General features: G+C 39.0%; 1 protein-coding gene across 7 annotated transcripts in view; it reads left to right on the top strand.

The window, feature by feature from the left end:
- LOC150080888 (casein kinase II subunit alpha-like) overlaps positions 1-26,247 on the top strand; it is a 496,207-nt gene that overhangs the window by 70,876 nt on the left and 399,084 nt on the right. For all 7 annotated transcript variants that reach the window (XR_016547403.1, XM_090381541.1, XM_090381537.1 and 4 more), the window contains one exon: positions 14,979-15,090. Coding sequence is in view for 6 of the 7 variants with exons in the window: in XM_090381541.1 (XP_090237667.1) it covers positions 14,979-15,090 (112 nt within the window). In the remaining variant the exon portion in view is untranslated. The remainder of the gene's footprint in view (positions 1-14,978; positions 15,091-26,247) is intronic.

Below are 26,247 nucleotides of genomic sequence, written 5' to 3'. Positions count from 1 at the left end.
TGTGTTGGTAAATGGGGAGTTAATACAGTACTAATATTATAAGTGTATTTTTTAATACATATCTTTTAATACCTATGCAAGGGAGTAATTCTACTCTTCTTGGGTGACTTATCAGATTCTGTAATGAACTGTGCATGAACATACCAATGAAAGAGCACTGTGTTGCTCTTTCACTGGTATGTTCATGATTAACAAGAGATAGTACTAGGCTTAAGATTTCATGTTGTTGTCAAATTTGACAAAAAAAATTGTGCATTTTAATACTGAATCAAATTCCCTAAAAATTTATTTATTCCTGTGATCCCTCTTAACATTATCATCAACTCTGCTCAAAATCAGATCACTCTTTTTGTGGTGTTTTGGTTTCAGTTTTGGTTAGTGTATACATCTCTTCCAGTAGTATGTATTGTCTACAAATATATAGTCTGTACTTTAGTTATATAGTATAGGCCATATTATAATACTATAATTATATTGTCTACAAATTAGTTACATTAATCAGTGGAATGATCAAATCAGCAACAATTTATGAAAAAGAAAAAAAAAAAAAAATTGTAATCTTTTATATTCCTCAAGTAATACCCAATTTATGAACTTTCAGGCATGTAAACAAGAATATTTGTCACAACAGATTGGTTCCTAAAACACTTTTGCTCAGCCCAGCAAACTCTGCAAGATATTGCCTTTTGAAACATAAAATGGTTGAGAATGAAACACTTTCAACATTTATATTTTTGTATAAGTTACTCTCCATAAACCACAGCATTTGTGTCAGTTTTTTTTTTTTAAACATTAGGCTCCCTGCTACAACATTAATATATTTGCAGTTTACTTTACTGTTCAGCGCCTCCGTAGCCAGGTGGGAAGGAGCAGTAGTGCGTATCACATGCTTCTTGATTAGATCGGGGTTCGAGCCCGTCACCACCAAATACGGGTGTGGAAAGGTCAGGGAATGACCACCGCATATCCCGGAGCAATATGGCCTTAGTTGCTAAAGAGTTACCAATAGGTTTGGTCCGGTGTACTAACTAGCGGCCGGCTTGCGAACACGGTTTTAGAGGTGTAGCCTCGGAATGTAAGGAATATTGGATCTCGCCACGATGTTCAACATAACCTCAAAAGTCATCAATCATACTGCATGATGGAAGAGATAGGGAAGGGTGACCGGAATTTAGCTCTAGAGACTAAACATGGGTTCCACCACTTCAAGCCTCCAATAAGCAAAGTGATGGTATTGCACCGGTTGATGAGTCATCTACCACCTAGTACTGCCTGGTAACATAGAGGGGCGGCGTTCCTCCATGTGGTGTGTGCGGCACACCTCGACCCCTGCTTACGTTGGTTCACACCTGGGTGGTCACCCACCATGTACTTGTGCATGGAGGTTATACCCCAGGATTACTAATAGTCCCACCATCATGAATGTGCAAGCAGAGGATTTGGCTCTCACAGACCGTCTGGACTTCGCTGAAATTGGGTCCACTTGATTTGAGTGTCACCCGAATATCAGTTCCATCAGCGTTTTAGACTCCCAGGTAGCAAGTACAGCTTGTCTGGCATATCTGAGAGAATGTCTGTGACAACCTCAAGGACCAAAGCATAACATGAGGGGTACCACATACTGAATTTCATCCTTTCTGTGGGAAAAAAAAAAATATATATATATATAGTTTTTTTTTTTTTTTAAAGAAGTTTGATATTTTATTTTATAAGTTTAGTTCAAAGATGTCAAGGTATTTAATTTGTATTTTGTATGTGAATATTTTTTATATATAAAAAATGTCCCCTAGATGTCCCGCATTGGAATGATAAGGACCTGGTAACTTTACATACGGTGTCAGAAAATGATTGAATGATTCAAGGAAACAGGAAGATGATGCAATCAAGAGTGAATTGAGGATATTGGTGCAGTTATGACAGTATGGAAAGCGTCACATAAGGTTTGGCAGTTGTACCCATACAACCTCTACCAGGAGCAACCATTGCAAATGGGTGATGCCAAAACTCTGTCAGCTTCTTGGCATAAATGAAGGTAGACACCACTGAGTGGCCTTGGAACATCCTTTAGGAAGATAAGGCTCATAAACACTTAAATTGGAGTGCAAACTCTCAGAACTGCAGGATTTTGGCTGTCATGTCATGAAATACAGAAGTGAGGTTTCTTGGCTATTTTCATATCTACTTAACTTTTTTTGAAGAAACCATCCTACTTTACCTCTGATGTGCTCATTTATGACCCAGTGGTACTAAGACACAGTAGTAACTGTTGTTATTCCAAAATTGAAACAAACAGCATTTCTGGAAACAGTTTCCAGGAATCAGAGTTTTTATGCAAGACAGAGTACCTCCACATATTGGTAGATATGTACAACAACTGCTGCAACAGAATTTTGCCATTGAAAGTCTAATATGCCACTAATTTCTCAGCAGTGCAGTCACTTAATTGCCTGACTTCTCTCCTTGCAAATTTCAGCTCTACAGCTTCATAGGTGCCTCCGTAGCCAGGTGGGCAGGAGCAACAGTGCGTAGCACACGCTTCTTGATTAGATCGGGGTTCGAGCCCGTGACCACCAAATACATGTTCCTCTTGCTCCTACTACACATAATATGAGAGGCATAAATTCAAATTGAGGCTAGATGTAAGGAAGTTTGCTTTCAGCCAGCGATGTGTCGCTGGCTGAAAGCAAAATCAAACTTCCATCTGGTGTTGTTGGAGGTGGGCAGTTTTTATAAATTCAAGGAAAATATTAAGCAAGTTATTGGAGAGGTGGATGAGTGGTGGAGATTTTTATTTATTTATTTTTGGCTGATGCTTTATCAGCTTGCTTCCTTATGTCATGTGCCACTAGTAATAATAACTATGAAAAATTCAAACTACTGTATTATGTTGTGCAAATAAATCATTACTATGTAGTTGAATTTTTAGACAAACCATAGTTCTTACCTTAAGGTCATATTGTAACACCTCATATTGTGAAATCCTTCACAAGTTGCTTTTCTGTTATCCTTCAAATAAGTAACACTTTCCCATTAGCCAAGTCTGCTGTTACTTATCCTTTTTTGAGTACTTTCAACTTGAGCATCTGTCATATTGTGTATTGCCACAACTGGGTTGTGACAATACACAATATGATCTCGGATACCTGTCCACATGAATGTGAATCTTATACCTTAGATACCTGTCCACCCACTGATGAGAGGCCAAATAGCTTTAAATTGGTGCCATCTGGGTGGTGGAACTCAACTGAAAATAAGTAACAGCAAACTTCTTTATGGGAGAGTGTTTCTTATTTGAAGAATGTGCTGATGGGCTCTCCCTCCCACATCTTTATAAAATTTTAATTCTGTCCTGCTTAGGTTGCAGATTACCTATCTATGACTTCACAAGAAACAATTCCTTGTTATGTCTGAATACTATTCAACCTAGTGCCCTAATGATAGCCACAGGAACCTTCAGAACGTCTCCAGCCTACAGCCTGTATATTTAGGCAAATGAACCCCCACTGCACCTCAGATGAAAATTCTTGCTACGTACTATGCTGCAAAAAATTAAAGTATTCCATCTCATCCTAGCTGGGAATACCTGTTTGACCCTCAACATGTAATGCTATACCATAATAAACCTAATGAAGACCTTCCCATGTGGGTCTTAGATTGCTAGAGCTCATGATTAGTCGGAATATTAACTTTCAACATATCCTCGAAGACTTTGCTTCTCCTGAACATCCCTGGATTCTATACCCACCTCCCTGTGATAATTTCTTTCTGAGATGGAGAAAGAGCTCCCTGCCAAACAACAACTTTCGGCAACTACATGAAACCCACACCTTAGAAAACAGAGAAACTATACCGATGGCTCCAAAACAGATGAAGCTGTAGCAATTTTTTCTACCTTCTCAATAGCTGTCTCTCTTATTATAGAATGCAGTATCTGTGCTGCAGCATTGTATGCAATAAGATTAGCTCTAGATAATATAATCAAGCAGCAATTCAAGCAAACTCTTATATATACAGACTCCTTAAGTGCTGTCACTGCCATTCAATTTACTATTTCTTCCCACTATCCCATAGTGCCTCCGTAACCAGGTGGGAAGGAGCAGCAGTGTGTAGCACACACTTCTTGATTAGACCGGGGTTCAAGCCTGTCATCACCACCAAATGTGGACGATACGGAAAGGTCAGGGAATGACCACTGCATATCCCGGAGCAATATGGCCTTAGTTGCTAATGCTCCTAAAAACCAAATAACTAACTAACCACTATCCCATTCTGAAACAGATAGTCTCACTTATATAAATATCAAACATCCAACTAGATGGTCCCCTTCTGCTGAATCCATGGTCATGTCGGCATCCCAGTAATGAATGTGTGGATTATGCCTGCTAAACATCCTAATAATGGATCTTTCTGCTATCTAAAAGTGCCATATACTGATAATAGATCCATCGTTAAAGCATTCCCCTCCTTGAATAACTCCTCATGTGTGAATGTAGATGCAAAATACTCATTCAGTTTATTAGCTACTGGAGCAGGATCATCAATAGTCGAACCATCTTTGCATTAGCATTAGTAGAGGCATTTGATGCAAGAAAGCAAGCTTATGCAGCATCAGCCAAAAAAAAAAAAACCCACTTCAACCCTCTGTTCGTTCAAAATACCTGTCCAGCTCAGCCTTAAACTTATTTAGGATATCAACCTCCACTACAAGGGATGGAAGTCTGTTCCACCAACCAACCACCCGCTGGCTAAAGGCAAATTTCCGCACGTCTATCCTACTTCTGTCTTTCCTCAATTTGAATTTATGCCCTCTCAGGTGATTATTCTGAGCTAGAGGAAGAATCCCATCAGCATTGAGCATGCTCAAACCATTCAAGGCTTTATACACCTCTATCAGATCACCTCGCTGGTGCCTAGTCTCCAGACACTGTAATTTGCAAAACTTAAGCCTTTCTTCATAAGAGCACCCCTTTGTTCCATTCACTAATCTTGTTGCCCTTCTCTGTACTCGTTCCAGCAGCTCTACATCCTTCTTGAAATGAGGCCTCCAGACCTGTATACAGTACTCTAGGTGTGGCCCGACCATTGCCTTATACAAGGGAATAATCACCTCCTTAACCCTGCTGGAAAAATTCCTGTATATCATTGACAATACTCCATGAGCTACTCTTGCAGCCCGTCTGCACTGCTCAGAGAACTTCATATCTGCCTGCACAACCACCCCCAAGTCCCTTTCATTCTCTACCACTGTCAGTGTAGTACCACAGAGTTGATACGTTGCTCTGGGGTTGCTGTTTCCCATGTGTAGTACTTTACATTTGTCAATGTTAAACTTCATTTGCCACCTCTCAGCCCATCTGCTCAACCTTTCCAGATCCTGTTGCAGCAGCATAGTGTCAGTAGTGGCCTTGACAACCCTGCCAACCTTTGTATCGTCTGCAAACTTGGACATTAAGCTTGATATACCATCATCAATATCATTTATAAATACAGAAAACAATAATAGACCCAACACTGAGCCCTGAGGGACTCCACTAATAACATTAGTCCAAGATGAGCAGTGTCCATTGATTACCACTCTCTGTCTTCTCCCCCTCAACCACCCCTTTATCCATAGCAGCAATTTGCCTCCAATGTCACACTGCTCCAATTTGTGTAGCAGTCTTCCATGTGCAACAGTATCAAAAGCCTTTCTAAGATCCAAGTATATAATATCAAAGTTATTCCCTGCATCCAGTTCTTTTGTGACTGCATCATAGTATCCAATCAAATTGATCAGGCAAGACTTCCCCTTAACAAAGCCATGCTGTGTCCGAGCTATAACTGAAGTCTTGTCTAAATGATCCTGCAGTGCTTCTTTAACCAGTGCCTCCATTAATTTTTCTGGAGCAGAAGTTAAGCTCACAGGTCTATAATTACTTGTGTCAGCCTTTGATCCTCCTTTGTGAATTGGGGTCACATTTGCACATTTCCAGTCTATGGGTACCTCCCCTGAGTTCAAGGAAGCTCTCATAATTATGGCTAAGGGTTTGCTTACTTCCTTTGCTGCCTCCTTTAATATAACTGGATAGATCCCATCCACCCCGGGTGCCTTTCTTGTGTTTATCTTCAACAGTTTCTCCTCCACTTTATTCCCAGTTATTTCAAGATTCTGTAGCTTACTGCTAGAGTTGAATACACCTCTGGCATTCCCCTCGCTGAATAACTCCTCATGTGTGAATGTCGATGCAAAATATTCATTTAGTTTGTTAGCTACCTGAGCAGGATCATCAACAGTTGACCCATCAATATCAAGTGGACCAATCTGATTCATCCCGTTCCTTCTAGGGTTTACATAAGTAAAGAACTCTTTGCTGTTTTTCTTTGCATCCCTTGCCAAGGATTTCTCGTAATCTGCCTTCGCCTGCCTAACCTCTTTTGTAACTTGGTTGCATATCAACTTGTATCTATCATAGGCTTCTGTGTCATGTGTTAATTTGTAAGTATCCCATGCATTTTTCTTCTCTGCCATATGCCTCATTAGTTCATCTGACATCCATTTTGTCATAAACCTTGAACAATATTTCTTAGTTGGTATGTAAAGCCTAGTAGCTTCCAAGATAAGTTCTTTGAATACTTCCCATTTTGAATTTGCTATTGGTAACATCATCAGTTGGTCCCACTGTATAGAATTTAAATACTGTCTCAGTCCATCGTAGTCGCCTTTACGGAAGCAATACCCCTTCCCTTTACCCCTAATGGTAGTTACCTCTTTGAGTAAATCCCACTTCAGCACACACATGCCGACCGGGCTAGCCAGGTGGGTAAAGTGCCTGCCTGGCAACCTAAAGGTCGCGGGTTCGAATCCCGCCTCGGGCTTGGATCAAAGTACTGAAAAAACCTTGCGAGGTGCATTATGGCCACAGAAGCCGATGCGCCAACAACTACCTAAAAAAAAAAAAAAAAAACTTCAGCACACTGTGATCACTGCCACCTAGTGGTTCATTTATCTACAGATTCTTAATGCATGAAGAATCACTGCTGATAATCAAATCAAGAGTATTACTCCCTCTAGTTGCCTCCCGAACATGCTGATGTAGAAAACAATCATCCAATAAATCCACAAAAGCCCTGCTTGTGTGTGAATGACCAGCCCCCAAATTCCAGTCAATATCTGGGAAATTAAAATCTCCCATTATAAGACTCTCTGATTTACTGGCCCACTCTATTTCCCTGTACAGTTTCTTATTATACTCATCAGAGTCATTAGGCCTATAGCACACTCCTACTCTCAATTTTGATCTCCCAATGCTTATGTCACACCAAACTGACTCAACACTGCACTGTCCAGCGATGTCAACTGGCTTCACTTCCTTGGTTTTTATGTGTTTCTTAACTAATAGCATAACCCCTCCCCCCTTCCTATCCTGTCTATCCTTTCTGCCGACCGGGCTAGCCGAGTGGGTAAACTACCTGCCCGGCAACCCAAAGGTCGCGGGTTCGATTCCCGCCTCGGGCTTGGATCAAAGTACTGCAAAAAAAACCTTGGGAGGTGCAATATGGAACAGAAGCCGATGCGCCAACAACTACCAAATCAAAAAAAAAAAAAAAAAAATCTATCCTTTCTGTAGACGTAGTACTCCCCAAATTCCAGTTCTGCATCCCTTATATCTGTGTGACACCACATCTCTGATATCCCAACAATATCTGCCTTTGATATTTTGAGCAATACCTCAAATTCATCAAATTTATTTACTCAACTCCTAGCATTGGTGTACATGCAAGTATACCTGCACCTGTTTCTATTCTTAGCTACCCTAACACAACCCATGTGTTTACTTGTACCGTAATGGCTCCAAGCAGTCTCTGAAATATCATGCATCTTGTTTTTCAGGCTTCTGCTCATTCTAATAGAAGCAGTGCAAGAATCTCTTTCACCTCTGCCAGTGGCTACTGTCAATCTATTGGTCTTTGTCCCCCCCCCCAAGCTAGCAGTTTTCCGACCCACCTAACACTGCCTCGATAGCATCAGCAAATATTCTTGCACCCTTTCTATTTAAGTGTATCCCATCCCTGTAGAAGCAATCTCTCCTGTTAACAAGTACAGTCCAGGCTGAAAAAAATTCTGCCCCTTGAGCCTTGCACAATCTTTCCAGGCCCGAATTGATCGACAAGGCTCTCATCATATACTCCCTCCTATCGTGTCTGGGCAGAATTGCAGACACTTTCAAATTCAACCCTAATTCTCGGCTTTTGTTCAACAGTGACGTGTACTTGTTAAGTAATTCTGCTAGTCTCCTACTCTTAATATCATTTGTGCCAACGTGTACAACTATATCACCTTTTGTGCCCTTAAAAGATGATATTTGCTCTACAACGTCATCAACCTTTGCCCCTGGCAGACATACCCTGGTCCTGTTCCACCTATCCTTTTTACAAAGCATGTTCCCCGTTTCCCTGACAATAGAGTCACCAACAACTACTAGTTCCTTCTGGACCAGCGCATTCTGCCTTGGGGGTTGCCTCTGTGTCACGTGATGCCCAAGTGCAAGCTCTGGCGTTGATGTGGGCAGCTGAGAGCTTGATGGGCCCCTCAATTTAGTTTCTTCGAGGGCATCCACACTGTCTTTCAAGCTCTCATATAGGCCCACAAGAACGCTGAGTTGTTGCCTGATATCGATACACTCCTTGCATCGCGCACACACAAAGACATCCCCCATGGCAGTATCATGTCCCGTACCCGATTGCTCTGCAAACATCAAGCAAACAGTGCATTTTATAAGGCTGTGAGTCAGAGGACAACTGCCCCCCCTTCAGTTCTTCTCTGAGCCACAGCACTTCCATTTGCTTGAGCCTTTTGCTTTGCTGCTCTGGTCTGAGTCATGATTCTATTAATTTATTAATTAATTATATTACGTTTGTAATCTAAGTCGTTATATGTATTTATTTAAAAGTACAATTTAACTGCTAACGAAGTTCAACTAACGCTATCTAGTACGGTATATAACTATCGTATCACAAAGGTGGGAAAGTTACGAATGGTAAATTTACAGACACTTAAGTATTAATTAACTTTCAAATCTCGCTGTCTCAATTCAGAATAAACTAATGATCCTAACTAGGTCTATAAGCTACTTACAGAAATAATTCGATGTAAAAAATATTCAATCAAGCGGCTAAATATGGCTAAAGAACTTCTCGTTCAGCGGAGTTGCAAACACGTGGATACTCTTACCGATACTTTTATGCAATTACAAGGCCAGTTTGTTAAGTGGACCAATCTGATTCATATCCCCATCCTTCTAGAGTTTACATAAGTAAAAAATTCTTTGCTGTTTTTCTTTGCCAAAGATTTCTTGCAATCTGCCTTCGCCTGCCTAACCATATTTTTGACTTGATTACAGACCAGCTTATATGTGGCATAAGCTTCTGTGTCGCCTGATAATTTATGTGCATCCATGCATTTTTCTTCTCTACCACGAGCCTCATTAATTCAGCTGACATCCATTTAGGCTTGAAACTTGAACAGTATTTCTTATTTGGAATGAAAAGCCTAGTAGCCTCCAAGATTAAGTCCCTGAAGGCGTCATTTAGAATTCAACGATGGTAACATCATCAGTTGATCCCACTAAATAGAATTTAAAAACTGTCTGGGACCACTGTAGTCACCTTTACAAAAACCCTTCCCTTTACCCTTGATGGTAATTACATCTTTAAGTAAATCCCACATCAGTGCACTGTGATCACTGTCTCCTAGTGGTTCCTTCATTTGCAAATTCTTAATGCATGAATAATTACTACTTATAATCAGATTAAGAGTATTACTCCCTCTGGTTGCCCCTCAAACATGTTGCTGTAGAAAAGTCTTCCAATAAATCCACAAATGTCTTGCTAGCGTGCGAGTGACCAAGCCACAAGTTCCAGTCAATATCTGGAAAGTTAAAATTCTCCATTACAAGACGTTCTGATTTACTGGCTCACTCTATTTCTCTGCACAACTGTTTGTTGTACTCATCAGAATCATTAGGCCTATAAAACACTCCTACTCTCATTTTCCCTTTCCCAGTGTTTCTGCCACACCAAACAGGCTCAACACTGCACTGTCCACTCATGTCAACTGGAGCACTTCTTTATATTTTAAGTTTTTCTTAATTCCTATCCTTTCTGTACACAATGTACTTCCCGAATTCAAATTCTGCACTGCTTATATCTGTGTGACACCATGTCTCTGATATCCCAACAGTATCTGCCTTTGATGTCTTTATGAGCACTTCAAATGCATCAAATTTATTTACTATACTTCTAGCATTGGTGTACATGCAAGTATACATGCAGCTGTTCTTACTCTTAGTTACCCAAACACAGCCCATGTATTTACTTATTCCGTGATGACTCCCAGCAGCTCTTGAACTCATCCCCAGCAACTTGCTCTCTAGGCTGCTGCTCATTACAATAGAAGCAGTGCAAGAATCACTTTTGCCTCTGCCTGCAGCTACTGTTAATCTTTTAGTCTGTGAATCCCCCCAAGCTAGCAGTTTTCCGACCCACCTAACACTGCCTCGATAGCGTCAACAAATATTCTTGTACCCTTTCTATTTAAGTGGGTCCCATCCCTGTAGAAGCAGTATCTCCTGTTAGCAAGCATAGACCATGTTGAAAAAAATTCTACCCCATGAGCCTCGCACAATCTCTCCAGGGCTGTATTGATTGACAAGGCTCTCATCATATACTCCCTCCTATTGTGTCTGGGCAGAATTGCAGACACTTTCAAATTTAATCCTAACTCGCAACTTTTATTCGTCATTGACTTTTACTTGTTAAGTAAATCTACAGATAAGCATAAATATATATAATCGCCTCTGATAATATTAAAGACTCAGTCATAAGTTAATAATGAACAGGCAGAATATGGCACGGGAGGCCCTTGTGCCAAAAACCTTACTTACTTATTCCATGACAGCATTTGAAGTATAAGAGGAAAGCAACTTGTTTTGAAGGATTTCACAATATGGTAAGTTACAATAATAATGCTTTAGCAATCTATGGTTTTTAGCACTTTTCGATGTTTACATCATCACAATAAGATATAATAATGATACCTAAATGTACAAACTTTCATTTGTCTTAAAATTCAGCTGTGTAATAATGATGCATTCGCACTAAACAGTGTCATAGTTTTAAATTTTTTATAGTTTGAAGCTTTCTGTCCTAAAATTTTATTAGTCTATGAATAAATATCCATTTATTTGTTGTGTCAGAGAATTAAATAACCTTTGGTGACAACATACCCTTTACAGCCAAGGGTAGAAGGATTTTCAGCTTACAAAAGTCCGTACATGACAATAAAATGAGTTATTTACTTCGAGTCAAATTTGAACAAAAATAGAAGCAGAGGGGACACACACAATGGTTGCACACTATAGGTTAGAAGATAGAATGACATCAACAGTTTGCTTGTGATATTGGTCTTTGGAGAATAGGAATATATCTACATTGAGTTGCTAAATCAATTGGAGAGAGAGATAAGGGAAGAACCTTTTGAAAGAAAATTCAATTAAGGGAGGAATTAATGAAGGCTTCTGCCTAGTATTCCTGTTGTGGGGAGAATGTGCCAGCCAACTTTATCCCAAACAGAAGGGTCTTGCCAAGCATTTGAAAATTAATCAGGTCAAATTTTGCTAGAGGTGATTAAATATATTCTGCAACATAAAAAAAAAAAAAACTTGAGTAAATTACAATTTACCCATTTCTGAAATTGAACCAAAGGTGAACTTCATGAGATTTAATCTTTTATTTCCTCCCAAAATTTAATATCTGCATCCTTTTTCTTGTTTCACCTGCTAACGTGAAAATGTTTCCCTCATTCATTTACTGCTTAGGCTTGAAACTTGAACATTTCTCTCAGGTCTTCCCTCAGATGTCTAGCCTTCAGGTTCTGCAGTCCACATCTTCCAAAACATTTGTCATAGGGCAATTCCTATTGCTCCTAACCAGTTAAGTTGCTCTTCTTTGGATATTTTCTAGAAGTTCTTTTACTTAATAGTTTGATCAGATATCTCTCGCCCTATTTCTTAGTTTGAACTCGAAGTTTGCAATGATGTCAATAAAATTTTTGTGATATCAAGAAAGCTTATACAGCAATCACTTAGCACTGCTTCAAACAGCATGGGTTTCACTATAACACAGTTTTTAATTAAATTTAAGTTGAAAATTTACTGTACCTATTAAAACTCATTCAGTAGCCTAGACACATACTCTACATATATGCTGCATTGTCGTAGCCTAGGTACAGGTACATATATGCTGTGGTGACAACTCTAGTGTCTCATATATGCTGCACATATGTCAGTAGTCCCCTCAGGCAGTCAGTGGCAACAGTGTTCGGTATTCTTAATTTCATCCTGACGAGATGATGTGGTAGCTTTTCAAGCCTTTTCATTTCACAATTTAATTTTTACCCCTTTAAATACAATCTAAAATATATCTGCATCTTGGTTAGAAATCATGCCCAACAGCACAGTAGCATAGCTACCATGTAGGCAGGCAAGGAAATTACCTGCGGGCCCAGGCCTTTTAGGGGCTCGGGATCTTTCGATGTCTCCTCTTTTTACAATTTTCATTAATTAAGTAGGGGCCCAAACATGTTCTTTGCCTCTGGGCCCGAAACAGGGTAGCTACGCTACTGCAACAACATGCTTTATGTTTGGCAGCATGTTTTGCCCTATTTGGCAAATGATTTCATTGGTTTTGAATTGCAAGTTCAGACAACTGCCGAAGACATTGTGAAGATCAGAAAAGACTTGTGATTCGAACCTTTGGACACTGCCAATGTACATGACAGCCTTGACTCACATGCAAATAACTTAGATGATGCAACTCTCCTTGAAATTGATGAGAAAATTGCATATGAAGAAGAGAAAAACAATTCTGAAGTGGCACGAAAAGATTTTTCAACAAAAGAATTGAAGAAAGTTTTTCAGGGCTTGACATGGCCTGCAAGGCAATTATGAATGGAGATCCAAATGTTGGATGTAGCATCGAGATATGGCAAATTTTATAAGATGGGATTCAATGCTACAAAGACTTGTATGCCGAGAAAAAGAAGAGATGACTTCGCTAAACTTCATTTTTGAAATACCCAAATAAACAATAAAGCTTTTTTCTCATCTCCCATAATGTTACCTTTTCATTAATAAAATTTTTGCAAAATTTTTTATTTCAAATCCTTTTAATTGGCTATCAAGTGCAAATTGTTTATAGATTTATTATAATTTGTTTATAATGAATGCATACTGTTTCTCTAGTATGCATTCATTTAAAACCCATTATAATTATAGCTCAATCAGCACGGTTTCACATAACACAGAACAGTTTCAGTACCAATTATCAGTGCTATGTGGGGTATTGCTGTATACTGTCCATACGAGTTTTTAATAAGATTGCTCAAAATTTTGAAAAAAAAAAAGTGTGCGCAAGGTTTGACTAAATACAAAATTTAAGAACAAAAGTGGGGTGTTTCTTTGAATATGCTATTTATTTATTAAAATTCTTGTAGAATTTTTATCTGGTAGATTGTTACTGTATTGCTAATATCACTATCACTATTATTAGCTGTATGGTGCAAGGAAGCCTCAGGTTTAAAAAAAAAAAAAAATTCCCAAGTTACCCTGAGCGAGAGAGAGAGTCAGAAGTAGAAGGGAATCACCAAGAAAGAGAACAATGATGATGTGAGCCTGTTAACTTATTTGTATACAGGGTGTTTCAATTAAAATGTATATTTCTTATTTTTAGGTTTAGGCTATTTGATGTCTGTACCTTTTGTTTTTGGCTGAAATTTTTGTATTTGATGCTAAAACTGAACTATTCTTTGCTGTTTAGATTAATTTCTAAATTTAATTTTGCCTAATCCACTGCTTTTTTTCCACAGTGGAAAGTTGTTCCCCACACAAATGTCATTAATGTACTTCTGAAATGAACATAACTGAAGAAATACAACATGATATAACTGAAGAATAATAAGTTGCACCACATGGAGACTACACACTGTCCTTGTCTAGCCAACTGTTCACAGCTAAACACTGTCCTCTCCATACTGGGTGGAAAAGACCTGAGTTCGAGTCCTGTTGATGATGTTAGGAATTGTTATGGGCCTTTTTCACAATATGGCTGAGTCAGTCAGTCACAGAGGAGGATATCCTGATTTTTTCTCCTGGAAACTCGGGTTTTTCGTCTAGCAAACAGAAAAATTTACCACAGAACGTATGCAATTTACAGACAGCATATACGGAGCAATATGGTCTTAGTTGCTGATGCCCCTAAAACTTGACTACTGCTACATCTACTACAGCTAAACACACACACAGACAATGAAGATTACACACAACCATTGTCTGCTTTTTTTTTTTTTTTTTTTTTTTATTCAAACACCATATTTATTACATTAACTGTGTATTTATTCATACACCTGACATATTTAAGCCAAATTGAAGGTAGGAAACAACCTTCCTATTGAGAAAAAAAAATCAGAGGATTAGACAAATTTTAAATTTAGAAATAACAAAATAGAAATGATAATACTTAGTCCAATTTTTAAAATCCAATTCAAAAATTTCAGTCCAAATGTAACAGAAAGGGTTCAGATGTCAAAGTGGCTAAACCTAAAATTAAGCGAGATAGAACCACTGCTTTTTAATTTAAGCACCTCGAATATAAATATTTATTGTTAATGAATATTACCTGTCAAGTGTTAAGTTGGATTAATTTGAAAATGATATTATTATATGAATATGACTTGAGTAAACATGAGTTTAAGCTCTTGTGTATTTAATTTTGCATAAGAAAAGGAAAATAGTAACAAAAATAACTCGGTAACAACTTGAAAAGTCAAAAATTTGGCTAAGATTTGTAGCTCTTTTATTTCCTCATTTAAAACTTTTATTTCTAAGTTAAGAATATATAATATAAAATCATATATTTATATATTTTTATTTTATTTTTCATAGTAATCAGGATGATTACCAGCTAGTAAGAAAACTAGGACGTGGAAAATATAGTGAAGTTTTTGAATCAATGAATATTAACACCAATGAAAAATGTGTGGTGAAAATATTAAAGGTGAGCTTTGTTAAAAAATATAAATTTAACCACCAATTAGGCCTATTTTGGTTCAGTAAAATTAGTATTAGTAGTGGCAAATGAGCAAGAAAGCAAGCTTATACAGCATAAGCAAAAAAAAAAAAAAAAAAGTACTTCCCAACATCTATTTATCTTTTCTATAAAAATTTGTCTACTTCTTCCTTAAATTTATTGAAATCAAATCTGTTATTGTGATGGAGCTTAGATGTTTCAGTCTATGCCTGTTTGTTATTTGCTTGTTTCTATGCTGAGAATTTATGTATTTTCTGTATTCGGAAAGAATTGAAGATTTATTTTTAGGCTTTTAATGTTTGAATTTCTAATTTATTATGATTATTATTAGTAGTAGTAGTGTCAAATGATGTAAGAAAGCAGGCTTATACAGCATCAAAAAAAAAAAAAAGAAAGAAAAACAACACACTTCTCATTTCACTTGTCCACCACCTCTACCAGTTTATCTAGTTCTTGCTTGAATTTATCCAAACTATCCACCTGTACAACATCTGATGGAAGTTTGTTCCAACAATCAACCATCCTCTGACTGAAGGCAAACTTCTGCACATCTGTCTTGCAACCATCCTTCCCCAACTTGAATTTATGCCCCCTTATGTGTGTAGTCTCAGCAAGTGGAAGAATGCCATTAACATTCAGCTTACTCAATTCATTCAATTATTTAAACACCTCGATCAGATCTCCTTGGAGGTGTATAGTCTCCAGCTGCTGAAGTTTGCAAAACTGAAGCCTTTCCTGGTAAAAGCACCCTTTTCTCCCCTTGCCAATCTTAATGCCCTTCCATGAACCCATTCCAACAGATCCACACCCTTTCTAAAATGAGGCTTCCAGATCTGCATGCAGTACTCGAGATGTGGTGTAACCATTGCCTTGTACATTGCGATAATCATTTCCTTATCCCTGCTACCAAAGTTCCTGTATATCATTGGCAAAACCCCATGTGCTGTCCTCCCAGTTTATTTGCACTGCTCAAATAACTTTTATCTGACTGCACAGTTACTCCCAGGTCTCAGCTATACAGGGTGTCTCAAAAATATTGGTACAAACGTTTAGGGGAGGTAGGTACATCTAAAGGAATGTGAATCGCATAGGAATCCATAACCAGAAACATCACCGTAAGTCGGTACACGACGCTGTTCATCAGTTCGCGAGAGGGAAAATTTCTAGTTTACTCATTCAAGCAGTAGTCGCTGCACGAAGAGCATGCATCGATATATGAACTGTGAGCTGGCAGACATGCACTTAGTGTAGGGATTAGCAGAGGGCAATGGACGAGCCGCTCAACGAATTTATGGAGAATGCTTCCCAGACAGACAGACATGTACCGGACCACCGTTTGTTTGCACGTGTGCATCAAAATTTGTGCAATTATGGGTCATTTAGAGGTAACAGGAGTAGTGTGTGCAGACCACGTTCGACGCGAACTCCCATCATGGAAGAAAGTGTGTTGAATGCCGTCCAGAATAATCATACTACCAGCACACGTGCCGTTGCCTCTGCCTTAGGAGTGTCTCGTTGCAGTGTACAGCGTGTCTGGTATGACGATTCCTTACACCCCTTTCATCTCCAAAGGGTTCAGTTACTGCTCCCCCAAGATCATCCTGGCATGTGTGGCTTTTGCGCAGTGGTTTCTCCAAGAAAGTGTTCAAGACTTGAATTTTCCAGCCTATGTTTTGTTCACGGATGAGGCTTATTTCACTTGGGAAGGCTTATTCAATCAGCACAATGCTCATGTGTGGGCTCACGACAACCCACACAGTGTGCACCCCCATGTGGCACAACATCGCTTCCTAGTAAATGTGTGGGCAGGTATGGTTGGTGACTGCTTAGTCGGCCCATACCTGTTACCATCCTGCATGAACTCCGCTAAATATCGGATCTTTCTTGAACAAGTTCTACCAGGGTTACTTGACAATGTTCCAGCAAATGTGAGACGCAACATTTGGTTTCAACATGATGGGGTGCCTGCCCATTATGTAAGGTGTGTTCGTGACCATTTGAACAGACGTTTTGGGTGTCGATGGATTGGCCGTGGTGGACCCGTTGCCTGGCCCCCATGCTCACCTGATTTATCGAGCCTTGATTTCTTTCTGTGGGGAACCCTCAAATCTATCGTGTATGAATCGCCTGTGGAGATGGAAATGGATCTCGGGGCGAGACTTGTCTGTGCTGCTTTACTGTCAAAAAAACTCCAGGTGTGTTCGACCATGTCCGCCAATCCATGCTGCGTCGGTGTCACGCATGTATCGCGTCTCATGGTGGAACCTTCGAGCACGTGTTGTAACATCATGAAATGCATCCATCTCGTACTCCATTGTTAATATTATGTCAAATAAATGTTTCCCACTAATTACTGTCTTGTGTCATTTTTGCTTCTTGTGCCTCTGCTACTACTTTCCCATGACGTTTCCGGTTATGGGTATGCCTATGCGATTCACATTCCTTTAGATGTTACCTACCTCCCCTAAACGTTTGTACCAATATTTTTGAGACATCCTGTATAATCACACTATAAACAATTAATGGAGATGAAAGACTTACCTTTTAATACTAAGGTTTTCTGCAGGAAAAGAAATTATATTCAGGATGAACTGCACTAAAAGCGCTCAATTGTTTTCTCAGCTTCTTTGCTTATCCATATATTGTCAACATTCTGCATATGAACAATAAATGAGGGTGATGAAGGTCAGCAAAGTGGGTTCAGTGATTGACTATGGAATGCATATAAATTCCATTTGCAATTGAGAATATTTGTGTATGTAGCCCATTCATCTGAAATTGTATGTATTCTGGGAAGAATATGGTCTTGATTTTTCACTTCCAATAGTTCAGCTGTACTATCCGTGACTTCGACAAGAATGCACCACCCAGAATCTTTTTAAGTTCTGCTAAAAACCCAGTGACTCCGTGCTGTTGACCTTTGTGTACTTGTGGAAGTATTTGGATTTGTCTCTTTCCACAATTAATGGCTTCCTATTATCATCAAATTCCCCAATTTTCCAAGAGTACCAGTCTATCCACTTTTCATATTCTTCAGCAATTTATCTATACCAGCTTCACATGTTATTACATTCTGTAGCTCATCAGCTATCTAAAAATAAATAAATAATTATAATTTGCTGTAATGAATCATGGTCTAACAAAATGTGCAACATGTGTAATGTTTATGTACTTTCTAGAACAGGAGACACGATACAGCCAGGGGGGGGGGTGTGAAGAAATTAGACACCAACTCTGTGGCCTGATGGACATTTATGAGAGTTTAAAGAGTAGGGTGGTTACTCTTGAAGCAATTGCACTGGTCCCACAGGAGGTAGTTATTGTTGGTGACTCTATTGTCAAGGAAACAGGAAATATGTTGTGCAAGAAGGATATAGGTGGTATAGGACCAGGGCATGACTGGCAGGAGCAAAATTAGATGATGTAGAGCAGTTATATTTTAAGGGCACAAAAGGTGATATTGTTGTACATGTTGGGAAAAAGTCAAGATTTATGATTTAATTTGAAAGAGCCTTATCAATTAATACAGTCCTAGAGAGAATGTTCAAGACTCATGGGGTAGAATTTTTCTTAGGATGGTCTGTGTTTGTTAACAGGACAGACTGTTTTTACAAGGATGGGATAAATGTAAATAGAAGGGGTGCAAGAATATTTGCTAATGCTATCAAGGCGGTGATGGGTGGGTCGGAAGTTTCTAGTGGGGTGGGCAGAGGTAAAAGTGATTCTTGTACTGCTTCTATTGGAAGGTGCAGCAGCCTGGAAAGCAAGGTGTTGGGGTTTTCAGACCCTGCTGTGAATAATCGTGGAAAAGTAAAAAATGGGCTTTGTTAGGGTAACAAAGAGTAGGGACATGTGCATTTATACTAATGCTAGGAGCATTGTAAATAAATTTGATGAATTTGAAGTACTGATTTCAAATGCAGATAGCTAGGATAGTATGGTGTCACTCAGAAATAAGTGATGTTGAATTTGAATATGGGAGTTACAACATATACAGGAAAAACAGACACGACATGACAGGAGAGGGAAAGGGAGATGCTGTTAGTTAAGAAGAATATTAAATCTAAGGCAGTGTACCCAGTCAACATGAGTGACCAGTGTCAGTTTGGTATTGATATAAGTACTAGGAACATAAAATTGAGAAGAGTGTGTTAGCATCAGCATTAGTAGAGGCATATGATGCCAGAAAGCAATCTTATACAGCATCAGCAAAAAAAAAAAAAAAAAACCCTTCCTATTTCACCCATACTTTTACTCCAAAAGCTTGTCCAGTTCTGCCTTGAATTTATTTAACCTAATAACCTCCACAACAAACAGATGGAAGTTTGTTCCATCAATTGACCACCCATTGGTTAAAGGCAAATTTCCATACATCTATTCTGCAACTGTCCTTCCTCAAATTGAATTTATGCTCCTCAGATGTGTAATCTGAGCAAGAGGAAGAATACCATCAGCATTGAACTTTCTCAATCCATTCAAGGCCTGATATACCTCAATCAGATCACCCAAAATTACCTTAGTCTTCAGAGGCTGCAATTTGTGACGGGAACAAAGGGTTGCTCTTGAATCTTTCTTGGCAAGAGCAATCCTCTGTTCCCCTCACCAATCTCAATCTCGTAGCCCTTCTCTACACTCATTCCAGCAACCCTCCATCCTTCATAAAATTTGGCCTCCACACCATTATGCAGTACTCAAGATGTGGCCCAACCATCACCTTATACAAAGGGATAATCACCTCCCTATCCCTGCTAACAAAATTCCTGTATATCATTGACAAGACATGGGGAGATTTTAACTTCCCAGATATTGACTGGAACTTCTGATTTCATCACTCACACACTAGCATGGCTTTTGTGGATTTATTGAATGATTGTTTTCTACAGAAACATGTTCAGGAGACAACTAGAGACAGTAATACTCTTGATCTGATTATCAGCAGTGATTCTTCATGCACCAAGAATCTGCAGATAAAGGAACCACTTGGTGGCAGTGATCACAGTGTGCTGATGTGGGATTTACTTAAAAATGTAACTACCATCAGAGGTAAAGGGAAGGATTTTTGCTTTCAGTTTGGGATTCAGTTTGCTGACAAACTGAATGAGTATTTTGCATCTACATTCCCACATGAGGAAGTCAGTAGGGAAGTGGAGGCCAGAAACTTATCAAACTCTAGCAGGGAGTTAAATGATTTTGTAATAACTGAGAGAAAAGTGGAGGAGAAATTGTTGATGTTGAACATAAGAAAGCCACCTGGGGCAGATGGGATCTATCCAGTTACATTAAAGGAGGCAGCAAAGGACGTAAGCAAACCCTTAGCCATAATTAAGAAAGCTTCCTTGAACTGAGAAAAGGTTCCCCTTGACTGGAGATGTGCAAATGTGTCCCCAGCTCACAAAAAGGCATCAAAGGGTGACATGAGTCACCCTTTGATGATTTTCTTTTCCCTGGAACAGACAGGTCTGTTCCAGGGAAAATAATGGAGTCACTGGTTCAAGAAGCACTGCTGGATCATCTATACAAATATTATAGTTAAGACACCGCATGGGTCTTGTCTGAACTAAGGGCAAGCCTTGTCTGACAAATTTGATTGGATATTATGATGTGGTCACAAAGAAATGAATGCAAAAAATAATTCTGATATCATAAACTTTGATTTTAGGAAAGCTTTTGATACTGTTGCAAATGCAACAGGGATAAGGAGGTTATTGGTCCCCCCCCCACACGTATAAAGCACTGGTCACGCCACATCTTCAGTATTGCATACAGTTGTGGAGGCCTCATTTTAGGAATTAAGTAAAGCTGCTGGAATGAGTATAGAGAAGGGCAAAGAGATTGGTGTGTAAAACAAAGTGTTGCTGTTACAAAAAAAGGCCAAAGTTCTGCAAATTGCAGCATCTGGAGACTAGGCACCTGCAAGGTGATCTAATTGAGGTGTATAATATCTTGAATGGTTTGAGCAAACTAAGTGCTGATGGGATTCTGCTCTCTTGCTCAGATTACTCACCTGAGAGGAAATAAATTCAAATTGTAGAAAGAAATGTAGAATAGATGTGTGGAAGTTTGCCCTTAGCCAACGACTAGTTGTTAGTTGGAATAAACACTCATTTGTCGTAGTGGAGGTCGACAAGTTAAGTAAGTTCAAGGCAGAACTAGACAAGCATTTCAAGTGAATTGATGGGCAAAATGAGAAGGTTTTTTATTTTATTTTATTTATTTATTATTTAAAAAAAAATTGTCTTGCTGGTGCTATATAAGCTTGTTTTCTTGCATCATATACCTCTGTTTATGTTAATGCTAAAACCCCATGAGCTGCTCTGGCAGCCTATCTGCACTGCTCAGAAAACTTCTATCTGACTGCACAATTACCTCCAGGTTTTTTCATTCTCCACTACCCTGAGTGCAGTTCTGCACATTTGGATGTTACTCTGGGTTACACATGCAGTACTTGCAATGTTAAAAACTTCAGTTGCCGCCTCTCAGCTTATCTGCCCACTTTTCTAGATCCTGTCGGAGTAGCGACTGTTAACAATTCCTGCCAACCTTCGGATCGTCTGCAAACTTGAACATTAACCCTGATATACCAATCAATATCATTGATAAATACAGAAAACAACGATGGGCCAAACACTGAACACTTTTGGACTCCACTAATAACCTTATTCCATGAAGAGCAGTGTTCATTGATTACCAGTCTCTGTCTTCTCCCACTCAACTATCTGTTTATCCATAGCAGCAACTTGCCCTTAATGCCATACTGCTCCAATTTGTAAAGCAGTTTTTTAAAGTTTTTTTCCATCTTCTTCCTCTGTGACCACAATGTAGTATACATAAAATCGGTCATATAAGACCTCCCCTTAACAAACCCATGCTGTGTCTGAAGTATAACTGTAGTTGTGTTTAGATGATCCTGCAATGCTTCTTTAATCAGTGATTATATTATTTTCCCTGGAACACCTGGATGATGTTACCAAAAGCAAATTTTAAATGAGAAACTATAAGGAATAGATCATAAACACTACTTGGCTTTTCATACCATTGAAGACATACTCTTCATGGCAGAACTAGAGAAGACTAGAGAACCTAAATGGATGTCAGATGAACTATTGAGACACGTGGCAGCGAAGAAAAGTGCATTTGATGTATATAAATTATCAGGTGCTACAGAATCATACGGTAGATAAAAAATAGTTTATAATCAAGTCACAAAGGAGTTTAGGCAAGCTAACGCAGATTATGAACAGTCTCTGCCAAAGAATTCAAAGAAAAACAGCAAAGACTTCTATGCTTATATTAACAGTAGAAGGAAGGGGTTGAATCACATTGGGCTACTTCACGTCTGTGGGTTAACTGTTGATGACCTTGCTCTGGTCATAAACAAATTAGCATTAGCATTAGTAGAGGCATATGATGCAAGAAAGCAAGCTTATGCAGCATCTGCCAAAAAAAACACTGCTCCCATTTCACCCCTCCGTTCGTTCCAAATACCTATCCAGCTCAGCCTTAAATTTATTTAGACTAACTTCCACAACAAAGGATGGAAGTCTGTTCCACCAACCAACTACCCGCTGGCTCAAGGCAAACTTCCACACATCTGTCTTTCCTCAATTTGAATTTATGCCCTCTCAAGTGATTCTTCTGAGCAAGGGGAAGAATCCCATCAGCATTGAGCATGCTCAAACCATTCAAGGCTTTATACACCTCAATCAGATCACCTCGCAGGTGATGCTAGTCTCCAGACACTGTAATTTGCAAAATTTAAGCCTTTCTTCATAATAGCAACCCTTTGTTTCATTCACTAATCTTGTTGCCCTTCTCTTTACTTGTTCCAACAGCTCTACATCCTTCTTAAAATGAGGCCTCCAGACCTGTATACAGTACTCAAGGTGTGGCCTGACCATTGCCTTATACAAGGGGATAATCACCTTATCCCTGCTAGAAAAATTCCTGTATATCACAAGACACTATGAGCTACTCTTGCAGACCGTCTGCACTACTCAGAAAACTTATCTTGTTGCACAATTACCCCCAGGTCCTTTTCGTTCTCTGCCACTGTCAGTGTAGTACCATAGAGTTGATACATCACTCTGGGATTACTGCTTCCCATATGTAGTACTTTACATTTGTCAATGTTAAACTTCATTTGCTACCTCTCAGCCCATCTGCTCAACTTTTCTAGATCCTGTTGCAGAAGCATACTATCATTAGTGTCCTTAACAACCCTGCCAACCTTCGTATCGTTTACAAACTTGGACATTAAGCTTGATATATCATCATCAATATCATTTGTAAATACAGAAAACAACAATGGACCCAACAGTGAACCCTGAGGGACTCCACCAATAACATTAGTCCACGATGAGCAGTGTCCATTGATTACCACACTCTGTCTTCTCTCACTTAACCATCACATTATAAATAGCAGCAATTTGCCTCCAATGCCACACTGCTCCAATTTGTTCAGCAGTCTTCCATGTGCAACAGTATCAAAACCCTTTCTAAGATCCAAATATATGATATTAAAGTTATTTCCTGCATCCAGTTCGTTTGTGACCATATCATAGTATCCAATCAAATTGGTCAGGCAACACTTTCCCTTAACAAAACCATGCTGTGTCTGAGCTGTAACTGAAGTCTTGTTTAGATGATCCTGCAGTGCTTCTTTAACAAGAGCCTCCATTAATTTTCCTGGAACAGAAGTTAAACTAACAGGTCTATAATTACTTGTGTCGCCCTTTGATCCTCCGTTATGAATTGGGGTCTCATTTGCACATCTCCAGTCCATTGGTACCTCCCTTGAGTCCAAAGAAGGTCTCATAATTATGGCTAAGGGTTTGCTTACTTCCTTTGCTGCCTCCTTTAATATAACTGGATAGATCCCATCCACTCCGGGTGCCTTTTTTATGTTTATCTTCAACAATTTCTCCTCCACTTTCCGCTCAATTATTACAAAATCATCTAGCTCACTGCCAGAGTTTAACTCACCTCTGGCATTCCCCTCTCTGAATAACTCCTCATGGGTGAATGTAGATGCAAAATACTCATTTAGTTTGTTAGCCACTTGAGCAGGATCATCAACAGTTGAACCATCAATATCCAGTGGACCAATCTGATTCATCCCTTTTCTTCTAGAGTTTACGTAGGTAAAGAATTGCTGTTGGTAAAAAACTTTGTTGTTCTCTGCATCCTTTGCCAAGGATTTCTCATAATGTGCCTTTGTCTACCTAATCTCCTTTGTGACTTGGTTACAGACCAGCTTATATCCATCATAGGCTTCCATGTCGCCCATTAATTTATATGTATCCCATGCCGATTTCTTGTCTGCCCTATGTCTCATTAGTTCATCTGACATCCATTTAGGCCTAAACCTTGAACAATATTTCTTAGTTGGCATGTAAAGCCTTGTAGCTTCCAAGATTAACTCTTTGAATGCCTCTCATTTTGAATTTGCTGTTGGTAACATTATCAGTTAGTCCCACTGTATATAGATTTTAAATACTGTCTCAGACCCCTGTAGTTCCCTTTACGAAAGCAAAAACCCTTCACTTTACTCCTGATGGTAGTTACCTCTTCCCTTTACCCCCCGATGGTAGTTACCCACTTCAGCACACTGTGATCACTGCCACCTAGTGGTTCCTTTATTTGCAAATTCTTAACGTAGGAAGAATCACTACTGATATTCAGATCAAGAGTATTACTCCCTCTATTTGCCTCCCGAACATGCTGATGTAGAAAACAATCATCCAATAAATCCACAAAAGCCTTGCTAGTGTGTGTGTGACCAACCCACAAATTCCAGTCAATATCTGGGAAATTAAAATCCCCCATTATAAGACTCTGATTTACTGGCCCACTCTATTTCCCTGTACAGTTTCTTATTATACTCATCAGAGTCATTAGGCCTATAACACACTCCTGCTCTCAATTTTGATCTCCCAATGCTTATGTCACACCAAACTGACTCGACACTGCACTGTCCAGCGGTGTCGACTGGCTTCACTTCCTTGGATTTTATGTGTTTCTTAACTAATAGCATAACCCCTCCTCCCTTCCAATCCTGTCTATCCTTTTTGTACACATTGTAATCCCCAAATTCCGTTCTGCATTATCAGAGATGTGACACCACATCTCTGATAAATTGAATAGGTATTTTTACATTTACATTCACATGTGAGCAGATGGGATTCCAGAAGTTTATCAAACTTTAACAGGGTTGAAATGACTTTGTAATCATTGAAAGAAAATGCAAGAGAAATTGTTGAAGCGCAACGTAAAAAAGGGGCACTTTCAGTTGATGGATCTATCCAATTATATTAACGGTGGCATCAAAGGAGATAAGCAACCTCTTAGTCATAATTATAAGAGCATCCTTGGATTCAGGGGTTGGTCCCTATGGACTGGAGATGTGCAAATGTATTCCCAATTCATAATGGGAGATCAGAAGTTTACATGAGTAATTACAGACTGGTTAGCTGAAAGTCTGTTCCAGAGAAAATAATGAAGTCACCAGGTTAAAGAAGTAATATAGGATCATCTGGACAGGAATGCAATAATTCTGCAGTCACAGCTTGGATTTGTTAAGTGGTCTTGTCTAACCAATCTGATAGGTTTTACAGTGACTAAGGAACTGGATGCAAAAAATAATTTTGATATCATATGCTTGGATTTCAAGAAGGCTTTTGATTCTGTTGCACATAAAAGACTGCTGTACAAACTGGAGCAATGTGACATTAAGGGCAAGTTACTGTTATGGACAAAGGCAGTGGTGGGATTCAAATAATTTAACAACTGGTTCGCTGCCCTAATGACCGTCCTAAGTATAAAAAAACTATATACCAAAAGGTAGTTTATTATTTTATGCAGTTAATACTTAAATAAGAATAATAAAAGAGGTCCACAAAACTAGATTGTCATAAGAAAGAGTTTTAAAATATTAATGAAAAAATATTAAATAATACCTGACAAAAAACAATAAAACTATTATTTAAGATATTTCCATATTGCTTCTTGATTGGCGTCCTCACTTGCAATTTTCTTCGCTTTTATCCGAGCATCATCAGCTGAGTGATTTATCCTTAACCATCTTTTCACTGTAGAAGTAGGATCCCATTCCTTTAGCGGTAGACC

This window comes from Mastigoproctus giganteus, chromosome 9, assembly GCF_048544385.1.
Source record: "Mastigoproctus giganteus isolate SK-2022 chromosome 9, ASM4854438v1, whole genome shotgun sequence".
NCBI classification, from domain to species: Eukaryota; Metazoa; Arthropoda; class Arachnida; order Uropygi; family Thelyphonidae; genus Mastigoproctus; species Mastigoproctus giganteus.
The sequence above is the reverse complement of the archived record's forward strand: the minus strand, read 5'-3'. Positions and strand labels throughout refer to the sequence as shown.